Raw genomic sequence first — 12,579 nt, 5'->3', positions numbered from 1 at the left:
TAAAAGGCCAAAAATAAAGAGAAAAAAAAAAAACAACACAAAGACAGCAGCTTCAAAAGTCACTCTGATGTGTTTCTACACAACTCATGTCCCTTTTGGTTATGAGACACTGCTGAGGGAGCAAAAAGTCACCTTTTAAGTCACACCACGACTGGAACTTAAACTAAGAAGGTCTTTCCTCATCATGACCATCTCTGCATCTGGGCTTCAAGTTTCAGTGTGACTTTGCCTCATGTGGGCAGAGGAGTCATACATTTCAGTCTGAGAGCGGAACAAGTACACAGCGACCCGGCAGTAACCCCGTGGATCCCCCCGAGACGAGTCTCTCCCCTGTGAATCACGAGAGGTTACTGTACGCGGGATGGTAAGGGACTAATGACACATGACAGACTTTCTTACTGCGAGAGATCTGGGGTACCTTTGTGAGAGAGGGAACAATACACGGGATAAGATGCACATCATAGTTGCAATTCGGTGTCAATTCCACCTGTGCATGTCACTTCTCTCCAGCATGTGACTAAACAAATAATGCATAATCATCATGTAAGGGTAAAAAAATAAAAAAAATGCAGAGGGCTGCTCTAGACCCGTAATCTTTTAGACAGTAGGTTTTGCCTCTGTCACATTTTGTTGCTGCTGTCCTGCAAAAACCTCCCACCTCCAGTCTTAGTGGGTGAGGTTAAAAAACCTCAGCTGAAGGATTTCATGCTCCTTCATGGGCTGAGAAAATTCTTTCACCCCTCAGGCTTACGAAACCCTGAGCCTATAAACTCAAAAATGCATGGCGACCAACCTCAAACAAGGCTGTTTCTCTTAGGTCCTGCAAAGTTGACATTTTGCAGATATAAAAGCGTTGAGGGGCGGTGGCCATGTGCTCCACTGGGGCATTATGTATGTATGTAACATGTCAGAGGCAATACCTACATGTGTAAGAAACTCCCTTTACAATGCAAAACAGTAAGATGAAAATGGATGCACTCACATCATTAAATTGTAACATTCACTATCGGATTCTGCTGATTTCATCAAATACATGGACACTCTGTGTTATTAAAACCAAGCCTTGCCTTTAGTGTGGATATAAATTTCCATACCCTTTCTCTGCTGCTACAACAAATGATCTCTGAAAGCTATTACCGAAAATACTGAGACTCCATTAGTGGTGTCAAGTCTGCAACACACTCTGCCTTTAGTCACTTCTCAGCTGAAACAACTTCCTGGAAAAACAAAAAGGTCCCTAAACGCTGACGTCACCAGACACAACCTCAGATTAAAGCTAAAGAAGAACAGGAGAATGAAGTGAATCTGCCCTCTGAAACTCAATGGACTGGCTAAAAATCCTGCCATAAATGTTAAATGGAAGGGTTTACTTTGATTTCCACCACCTGGCCTGTGGGCCGGATCCTGTTCCTGGGGAAAATTTGAAAACTGATTTCTGCAGTTTCCAATAATCATGAATAATGCTACTCCAGAGTGTTTTACATCAGCAATAGCACCTAAAATGTCATGAAAAAAGAAGCAACTGGGGAAAGTAGGATGAGTTACACCTAAATTATTAATAGCAGCATTACTAATGTTGAGAATTAGCACAGGGTAATATAAATTTGTGATTAAGTTTATGTTACTGTAAATAAAAAAACTATAATAAACATGACAAAAAACTCATGAATATAGCTTCAAGGAGCCGTTCAGAGGGTCCTATCTCTCATATAATATACATTGCGAATATATATTGCAAATTAGTGCTCACAGCAGCATTGCAGAGCACAGCCAAATGTGATTTAACAAACTATGAGGGAAAGCCACATGTGGTCTCATTCACTTTAGGGTGCATCCTGAACATTTATGTGAACTCTGGCTGTGGCTTTAAGCACACAACGATTATGTCTTACATCCTCTTGGCACATTTTCACTGTCAACTTGTCACAGTATCACACTTTAGTATTTCAAAAGTCATAGTCTTGGTCCAAGTACGATACAGACAACACTTTGTAGAGAGAAGTAAAAGAGGTTTGCATACAACTCAAAATGGCACAAAACTACCGAGGCAGAAATGAAAACCATGATTTGTTTGCAGTGGATTCATGTTGAGTGAAAAAAAAAAATGTGAAAAGAAAAAACAAAAGAAAATATTCTTGGCTATATGGTTCGGGAGTTATTGGCTAATAGATGAAGTTTGTTACAGTGCCATTTGACTGTGGCTTTTTCTCCTGATTAGTGGGAGAGATTTGAAACCCGTCCACAAATTTGGCAGCTTGGGACTTATGGTCTCTTAGCTCCAGATCGCTTTATGGCAGAAAATGAAGAAGCGAAACAAAAGTCCAAACAATAGCAACAGGGCTCCAGTGCTCAGACTTTGTTCATGCCTATAAATATCAAACAAATTTTATTCCTCTATAGCAAAAACAGAGAACAAACACAACATTGTGGCCTTATACGGTGCAACATTACTTTAGTTTTATCTTGGCCTGAGTGCTACGGAGCAAAGAGAGTCTGCAGGTTTTCACTCCAACTAAAGGTAATAGCAGCTGATCTCACTGATTAGGTTGAGGTTGTACTAATCAGTGAAATCAGATGATGTCATGTTTGGCTGGAGAGGAAACCTGCACTCTGTCATGCCGGCGGGACACATGACCGATCTGAGCCACACAATAACGGTGAGAGGACGCGGCTCGGTTCACGCCACTGTCCCATGGTGGCGCGATGAGGTCACCGCCACTTGACCTTGCCTCACTTTGTGGAGCAGATATTGCTGTATAGATTTACCTATGGAGATAGCCTGCTTGCAGTGTATATGGTGTCCTGTACCCATTGACAGGCCTAAGAATAGATCCAGCCAAATTCAGTAACATACTAAAGTTACACAAACAAACCCGTTCCACCTCACCTGATGGATGGTGCGCATCTGAAGCAGGATTTCGCCCGGGCTGACTCGGCGATGACGAAACAACAGCCCTAATAATTGCAGCGTTTATGGGAGATTGTCATTTCAAATATGCTAATTTGGCATTTTGCCGAAAGAGACAATGACACAATACAAAGAGGCGAATCAGCTGCAAACCTCTGAAAAATCAAGTCTAAATGCCAGTGCAAAAGAGTGCGCCGCGGATGGAAATTTCCCCTGCGCTAGAGCAGAAGATGTCATTTCATGCCACTAAATTTCATTTAGCGAATTTAACTATTTTCATCCATCTTCCTCTCTGTACCATTCCTATTTTTCTGTCCGTCATTTCTCATCTTGGGCTCTTTCAAATTCAGTGTGTGACAGCCGAATAATGTAGTCTATCCTGCTTTCTCTCAGTAGATAATTTTTCCAGCCTGAGCTGTGTGTCTATGCAAATCCTATAGTTATTTACAGAAAACCATCTCCAGAGTTGATAACATTACCGTCAGACTAAGCTCTGGCATTATCCTTCACCGTCTGTTGTCTATAAGAGTGTATTTGCTGTGTCAACATCGCAGAATGAGGCTTTGATTGACCTCATCAATGCAACATGGACAGAGGAGTGGCGATTTGGCTCCGCTCTCTCTCTCTCTCTGCTTCTGCCTCCTCCGGGGAAAACACATCCATCCTGAGCAGATCTGGCTCAGTGTTTATTCCGATGATAAATGTTTACACTGCATATACAGAAAGTTGTTTTTCAGGCCCCTCATCCTCTTGACGTGCTGCTGCCATGACAACAGACGCATCCCAAGAAACCCCCCTCCTTGATACTGTATGTGTACGATTTGCAATTTTTTTCTCAAGGGATTTTTGTCTTGATTTGTTTTGCAAGGGGTTTGCCAAAAACAGTCATGCACATTAGGAAACATTGTGTACTATTACATTTGTTTGGCTGCATTTGTAACTATATCCTAAGTGGACGATTCAGCACTTTTGGACTTTTTGGGTGTTTTTTTTTTTTTTTTTTTGAAGACAGTTGAGCCTTGATGAGCATCAGACTTGCAGGCAACCACACCAAGAGACAAAAACTGTTTGTCGTATCAAATGAGCACCACACTCACTCACGAAGCGATGGTTACATCTGATGGGAAAACACCCATCCAAGTGGTGCTTAATACAGCTTGCCCCTCTAGATTTGTACACGTTTTAAGAATTGTCAAAAAGTTTCCCCAAAGCAAAGGAGAAGGTGGAGACAGTAATGAACGACTTCTGCTGAAACACATTTGCTTTGTCCAGCAATTTGTTTTTTTTGCGAGTGTGGACAAGGGGGCAAAGCATAGCCAATACGTCATTTCTCAAACGATGCAGCAAACCCATTATTATTATTATTATTATTATTATTATTATTGTTATTATGTAATTTACAAAATAATGCTGAAGGCCACTGTAAATTACTTAATATAAATTCATCCAGAAAGCATTCCGATGCCCATTATGTTTTGAATAATGAGTATATTGTGAGCAGACAGACATTCAATTAACTTTCGGCTTGGGCTTGTCAAACTTATAAGCGAAATATATTACAATGAATGGCTCTGGTTCATTAGAATTGCTTATTTTGACAGCACAATGTTGATTTCACCCACTGATTCACATTAATTACACAAGCATGCACATTAGGGTTAGACCTATATCAGCTGAGCAGCGGTCTTTTTTAATTAGCAGCAAATATCAGCAAGTCATGTCGTTCATATGACATAACGTCTTCCTTGACCACAGCAACATGAAAACAGTCAGGAAACCCTTGTCATGACATTTCATTTGCTTTGGACATTTTATATATATATATATATATATATATATCCATTTAATCGTTCAATCATGATTTTTGTGAATTAATTCTTCATCTAAAAGGCTAATATATGCTAGAATCTCCCTTGCCATTTAACAAGCGTAATGGATCATGCTCTGAGGAGCTGCTAAACCTCCTAAAAGGAATTCATTAATAATTGTAGAGTTTTTATATCTCATGATCTAAATACTGTTTCTGAGGCTTTTTCATCCTGCAAAAAATGAAAATTCTGGGAGAGAAATGTTTCTTAAAATTTGCTGGCATGAAAATGGTCAGATTCATGTTGGCCATCAGCAATTTCAGTTCAAAAATATGATATATTGAACCCTAATGCACACACACAGGCACCTTTGGGCAAATGCATATACACATAAAGATGCACATGCAAGCGCCCGTAAAACGACACACACACACACACACACACGCACACAGAGACGACTCACTGAGTTCAGAGATGCTGCCCACTCGTGTGGCCAGTAAGCACTGCTCAATGGAGCGCAGCTCAGACTGACTGTAGGCATTTCCCTCTGCACCCTTCCCTGGCCGCTGCTGCTGGTCCCTGTGAAGGGTCAGGCTCTCTGGAAGGCTCAGCACACCTGAGAGAGAGACAGAGAGAGAGAGAGAGAGAGAGAGAGAGAGAGAGAGAGAGAGAGACAGAGAGAGAGACAGAGAGAGAGAGAGAGGTGAAAACTGAATTCATTAAGTGAGTTTTTTCATTATAGCTCAGGTGATTTTTCCCTGTTTAAATTGCAAGACACCCCCTTCTTTGAACGTAAGAGTCGTGTTTACAAAGACTGCACAGAGCTAAAGCCTGCATGAAATCAACTTGAATATTGCGTCTGATTCAATTCAAATTCTATCAACTTATGCAGTTAGCTCAGAACGACTTCTTCCCCATCTTTGTGCATAAGAAATGTTATTTTTTATGACCAGGAGGGAGAATAAATTACAGACGTCTCCTTGTAAATGTCAGCGATGCCTCGTCATTTCCTTATAAACGCCACTGATTCATCACATCGTTACCAAGAGGTTCAACATAAGAGATTATTACACGTTTTAATCTATCGGTCTAAAAAGTGAGAATCTGGAGGGGGAAAACAATAAAGGGCATGCCAGCTAATAACTTTGCTATCCAGCTTGCACTTGTCAAAGTATTCAGCCAAGCTAATAATGTGTAATATTTCAGATGCTCTTTCATTACTCACACCTTCCCTCTGCGCATTAGTTATTCCTCGCTGTTCTGAGGGTGACAAGGCAGATTGCCTTCCACTTCATTCTGCTGACAGTTCCCTATTCCTCTGTAGCTTTGCACTGCACCCCACTTAGTGTCTGCAGTGTGTCAACTTATGAGATAGCTGTAGCCAATGTCTTTCTACTTAGTCCCTAGTCACTGGGGGGAAGGGGAGGGGGGTGCTTTGGTCTCCCCAGTGCCTCTGTCTTAATATGATGCTAATTTAATTTATATGTTGCCCGCGGTGAAAGAGACATTCTTCATTTGTGTCTTGTGAACACAGTTATTTATGCAATTTTTTAAACTTCTCCCGAACCATTTAGACAACAGAAACACTCATGGAAAGTCAGTGTTAGTGGCTTAAACATTTTCTTTGGGCGTAACAATCAATGCACAGGTATCATGGCTCAACTTTAGAGGGCAAGCTCCTGATTCTGTGATGATAAAAGTGCAGGGTAGGAAATTCATGCTTCTCTTTCCAGCACCTGGCAAAAGCTTTAATTTACACCAGCAGAGATAGGGTGGATTCATGTGGGGGTCGGGTCAGGTCGAGTTGCTAAGTTGCCATAATTGACGTAAGAAGAGATCAGAGAAGAACAGGTGCTGTGTGCGGTGAGGTTGCACATTACAGAAGAGCGACCGCGGCTCCATCCTATCTGCATCTTGGTCCAGTGAAGCCAGAGCGCTGACAACAACGACATGCATGACTCTAAAAAACAAAGAGCAGGAGACCCCGCCATCTGCCACACGGGTGTCAGGTGTCTAAAAACACACACACTTTCCAGCCAAAGCACCAGACAATATTGCGGGGGCCTACCACATTTTGTAGATGTAATAAAAATTTCAAAACAAGGTCAACATTAAAGAAAAGGAACTTTCCTGTTTTTTTGTTTTTTTTTTACTTTCTGCTGGCAGCTGGCAGCAGGGCTTGCTCTTGCACCTTCTTTATTGCTTTTACAGCTCACAGCATGCCCTCTTTGGTGAGCAATTGTGCAAAACTCCAGGTAATTCAGGTTAAAGAAATTACAGTGGCACCAGGGCTGCAATGGCACCTTCTTCACTCTCACTTTCTCTTGCCTGCACTAACATTAGTCATAATTATATACCAAGGTAAACAGCCATCCCGGAGCAGGACTATAAGATTCGTGCTCCACCTCTTTGACGTGCATCGAGTGAGGACCCCAAGTGTGATTCAGCAGGAGATTGAGCTGAAAAGCCATGATTTTCAAAATTGCAGTCTGTTTGCGGTTTCTTGACTTGGCAACCACTGACCTGATTTACACTGAACCGGAAAGCCAACTAGTTCACTGTAACTTTGGCTCTATCGTCACCTTCATACTGTTTCTTTTTCTTTTTTTTTAATTTTGGAGGATGCTCCAGCCACACAGCAATCATGCAGAGCTGGATAAAATGCCCTGAGACTGAGAGCACCGGAAAGGAACTAAACATGCTGAGTAACACAGAAAGGCAAATCTAAGGCCAACAAGCGATCCAGGATGAAGGCGGGGAATCTTTCCTCCCTCTGCTGCCTCTTTCTATTTCCCCATCCCTTGGCTTTCCTTCAGCCACACCTACTGTGAGTTCTGCTGGACAGACTGAGTGATTAAAAAAAAATCACCGAGGTTAGCGTGCATCAAAGCTTCGTTTATGGTTATTTCAAGACAGCTTAGAGCCCTCTGCGATGACATGCCGTTATCGTTTCAGCCTGCATCAGCCTGACCCTAAGCAAGTTTAATTTCTAATATCATCAAAAAATGTGTGAGTGCGGATATTTGACTCCTAACTGTTACAGCAAGCACATGTGGACAGCAACATAGGAGGCATGGCGATTGAGTGAAAACAAAAACGTGCGTGCTAAAACACCTTGCTGTTACACTTGAGCTTTTAACTGCCCGGCTCCTTAACCTTGGTTTGGGGGAAAAACACAGAGAGCAGGACCAGCTGACAGTGAAGTGCTGGATGCTCTCAGGCTCGGCTGTGGCAAGGTGACTCACTCGCTCTCTGCGTCCTAATGCAAGGCACTGTCTCCCCTCAGGAAGGAACTGATGGAGCTCTTACATGCCAGCCAGCTCGCGACAGTAGCCGCTCTCTGTGCTTACGTGACGGGAACTCGTGTCTGCATTGTTGCACTGTCGCTGCACAGCACAACACGCCTGGCAGTTTTTGGCACAGAGGCATCCGATGAAATGAAAATTACACACCATGAGGTCAAAGGATTTAATCTAAAATTGCACACAATGTTTGTACATTTACTGGTTTGTCGTTCTAGCAGAGTGCTTTAGTTTGCAGTTCTAATTGGCAGTTATTGGTGTGTTGGGATCTATGTATTATGATACCGGGCACCTTTTGCTTTATAAATGGACCAGTCCTGTTAACCATATGGTAGCTATTCAGAGTGTTGCTGAGCCTCTAAGCACACTAGAGAAAGAGAGAGAGGGGGAGAGAAAGAGAGAGAGAGATGAGAGGAGAAGAGAGGAAGATGCTTCAGGCGAGGTACCGTCACTGGAGAAGAAGTAATGTGTACAGGGGTTCCCATTAAGATGTCATTGTGCAATGAATGCATCATAGTCAATAACAGGGATATTCTGTGATAGGCAGCCTCACAGAAAAGATCTAGGACAAGGAAGTCCCTGGTTTGGAACGCTAACTTCTTTAACGCTGGGAGGAACACAAGGATTACCACTCACATTTGTTTTTCATTTCAAATGTTCAGTACTCTAAATCAGAACCACTTGCTCTGCTGCATCAGGAGGGGATCAATCGTGAAAACACTGTTTAACCAAAAAACACTGTAGAAGACAGGAAGCATTCTGTTGTTACAGGTGCATGGAACAAACTTCAGATGATGTTAAAAAAAAAAAACAGAAAAAAGTCAAAGGTATATGTTGTGTATTGTCAAAAATCTATCCAATACAATCAGTTTATTAACACCAATGCAGAAAAATAAAGTTGAATGTGCATGTGCGTCGACATCTTCTTATTTTTGTTGTTGATGCACTTGCACCTTTAAGTCATTATGCACTTGTATGACCTGTTAGGCTATTTTTTTTTTTTTTTTTTTTATCCAGCTAATTTTTGTTGGCGTGCAGAATGTCTTTGACCAAAAATGCTGCTTCAACCAAAAACACTCTCTTGCCACACACATCATAGTAAATTATGTGAGTTGTAGAATAACAAAAAAAGCATTTGCTGACACTTTAGTACAGCTTACTCATATTCTGGCATTACTAAGCCTGCATTTGAATAACCATGCACTTCCACATTTTTTTCCCTCGTTTTCAATCATTTTTATCATCCTTGCCTCTACCACAATCTCTGCGTCTGGCTGTCAGAGGGCAGACTGGCTTGGATCCACTCTGACTTGTCTCAAGCTTGACTGGAGCACCAGGGCCGGGACGCTGACCTCGATGTGGCTCCTACCCTGCACTTAAATCTATTTTGGAGGGACACACTGTACTTCCCCAAAAATTTCGCAGCGCCGCGATGCACAAAGAGAAGATAGAGCGTCAACCAAGTCTGGCAGTGATTTGGCAAATCACATGGTATCGTCTGAGGCAGAGCACTTTGGAGGATTAATGTGATAACCTTGTGAGTGTGATCCGACTAGGCTATAGGTTATCTTCTGATTCAAGATGGCAGAGAGAGAGAGGACTACATGCAAAGGTGACATGAATACAGCAGAGTCATGCAGGTACAGTGAGTGTATTAAGTGAAAGCACAGAGCAGGAGAGATAGCCTTCTCTTAGTGCTACAGTATGACTGTAAGGGGTTAACCATGTTGTTACTGTACACGGGCCACAGTACTACTGCCCCACTCTGGGCTCCCACTCTGTTCTGCCAGGCCAGATGGCTACCATATGTATACTGTGAGCGAGAACAGAGAGGGAGACACTGAGAGATGGAGAGCGGGAAATGGAGCGGGGACGTGCGCTATGATGTGTTAGAATGCCTACGCCGCTTTAAATGGCCGCTTTGTTCGGTCTGAATGACCGAGTTGTAGAAATAAAGGTGTAAATATGAAACGTGAGCTGTGTTTTTTGGCGGCGGGGTTGGTATGCCTGGCCTGACAGAGGTATGGTCTTGGTCTGGGTTCCCCAAAGTGACCACAGTATGGTCTGAGATAGCCACAGGTCTTTAATGGGTTAGTACTGTACCAGCCACAGGGATATAAAGGGGGACTGTGCAACCACTCTGACGGAGGCAGATCCCATGGGCCTTGTGAGAAAATACATGTACACATGCAAATGTCTGCTTAAATTAGGAACATGGTATAGGAAGATGGCATGTCAGTTCTGAGGGAACCAAATAAACATGGCCACACTCACAAGTACCTCCAAAAACATCCACGCATGCACAGAGAGAGAGAGAGAGAGAGAGAGAGAGAGAGAAAGTAAATGGAAACAAGTTCATTATAATAGTAGCAAGACATTTTGCATATTTGTATAATAAGTCATATTTTCCTGATCCCAGCCATGCACTCAAATGCAGATGCACGGTGAAAATTATTGGTTATTAAAAAGTCCCAAGCCTGGCCATTCACTGTCTAGTTGAAGTGAAGCATTTTCCCTGGGAGAGTAATGTTCAAAACAAATTTAATATTTTCTATTGCTGGGCAACCAGATGCAGGATAAACTCTTTTTTAAAAGGTGCACTATGCAGAATGCTAAAAAAAAAAAAAAAAAAATGGAATAATCAAGTAAATTTATGGTTGCGTCTCATCATCGACCCGACTCGCTGATAAATTGCGTGATTATTCCAGTGTTTTCTGTCAGCTGAGTCTGAAGGGTCCTCTCTTAAATCAATCCATGGCAATTCTGCATAATCCACTTGTAAGATCCACCTAATACATGAAATTAGTTCCAGACAGCATTGCTCTTAAAGAAAGAAACATCCAAATCTCCTGATGTTTGTATAAGCGGTTAATCCATTCGTCAATTTTTCAGTACCTGCTTATTCCCAATCACGGTCTTCCTCAAAGGAACTACAAGCTGACTGTAGTTTTAGACGTATTTTTGGTTTTAGATGATCAGTCAGGTGAGCTCAATGTCCTGACATTAAACTTCATCTGCTTTTGTTTTACATGCTGTTGCTGGAGCTGTTAATAATTTTAAAAAATGTATGTGATATTTTCTTGCACGCCACAGGGAAATTCTTTTTTTGTGTGTGTGTGTGCCCCCTTCCTCGGCTACAACACAGCATCCCTGGAGCTGGTAAATTAGATTAGACTTGGTTAACTAGAATCACACCTTGTCCTTGACGCTCCTGGAGGCGGGTCTGCTAAGATGGTGAGAAACCGAGAGGAATCCAGCTCGTGTACCAGCCGTCTGGTCCCGTCTCTAATATGGAGCCTTGTCTCTCTTGGAAGTCCATTGATTACAGAGCTCATCTCTTCAAATTAAGAACAATCTCCGAGAGCATTATCTAATGAGTTTCCCTTGTACAATCAATCCTTAATTCCATGTACTTTAATGATCTCTCTGCCTCGGTAATGAGATCTGATGCATATCACAGGTGTTGTATCCGCAGTACGTAAAGTGACTGATGCTGAGTGAGTGTAAAAAGACAGGTAAGACAGAGATGGAGCCAAGCCGAAGGGAGACGGTGGCAGCTGTGTGTATTTCAGCAGTCACGGGGCAGCTTGGCAGCAGCAACAAAAAGCGGCCGAATGCTGACGAAGAGAGACAGGCATGCCAATAGGTCAAGCAAGAAACACACATGCATGTACATCCTATACAATTCATCACCACACAGTGAACACACACATCCTGTGACGGCTGACTGACGCACAACAAGGGCACAACTAGAATTACGCAATCTTCTCCAATCAGAGGGAAACCAGTCTCCCTGTAGGCTGTGTGTTATTCTATCCCGAGGTAACAGCTCTTTTGCCATTACCTCTCCCTTTTCATCTCATTTCTTCTGTCAAGGGTAATAACTCTGTGCATAATATCCATGAGTTGCATGCTTCCCGCAGGATGCATTCCAGACAATGCTGGCAATCAGCAGCAGCAGGGAAAGATCTGAAGTCACTGAGCCGTACTGGCACCGTTCTCTCTGCTCCTGCTGCACTACCTACTACCAGCTTTAGGGAGAGTCTAGAAAGCAGCACTGCTTTCTTACTTACAGTTATCTCATATGGCCTGATATGGGCAGGGAAAGGAAGGAGGTGTTTGTGTGGTATGTCACTCTAAAAATAAAGGATAGAGTCATGACTGAAAAGCACAGAAAAACGTGAACCTCTGCAAAACAAGACGCCGCAGTCCAGTTAAATTCAATACTGTTGTGTAGTTGTTTCTCATTTTGCACCAAAGGCACTGGAGTAATTAAAGATTATGACTAATGTCATAAAATTAAATTTGCTGCAAGGGAATATTTTTCCTCTGGGTCATTTTAAATGAATGACATCATATCGAGCTGCTGGTAAATACTGGGACCTTTTAAGTTTTGTAGCCCTGCCACTTGACGCTCTTGGACATGAAGACTCAGCGGCATAAATGTGAAGCAAAGTTCAACATTTCCATAGATAAAAAGAAGTTAAACCCTTCTGGCAGAAAGGGTACAGTCACTCCCTGCGCACTACGTATGCATGTTTGAGTTTCTGTCTCTACGTCT

General features: G+C 42.4%; 1 protein-coding gene across 2 annotated transcripts in view; it reads right to left on the bottom strand.

Moving 5' to 3' along the window:
- btbd11b (BTB (POZ) domain containing 11b) overlaps nt 1-12,579 on the bottom strand; it is a 70,112-nt gene that overhangs the window by 19,870 nt on the left and 37,663 nt on the right. For both annotated transcript variants that reach the window (XM_030054503.1, XM_030054502.1), the window contains exon 2: nt 5,180-5,332. In XM_030054503.1, the coding sequence (XP_029910363.1) occupies nt 5,180-5,332 (153 nt within the window). The remainder of the gene's footprint in view (nt 1-5,179; nt 5,333-12,579) is intronic.

Source organism: Myripristis murdjan, chromosome 6, assembly GCF_902150065.1.
Source record: "Myripristis murdjan chromosome 6, fMyrMur1.1, whole genome shotgun sequence".
In the NCBI taxonomy this organism is placed as follows: domain Eukaryota; kingdom Metazoa; phylum Chordata; class Actinopteri; order Holocentriformes; family Holocentridae; genus Myripristis; species Myripristis murdjan.
The sequence above is the reverse complement of the archived record's forward strand: the minus strand, read 5'-3'. Positions and strand labels throughout refer to the sequence as shown.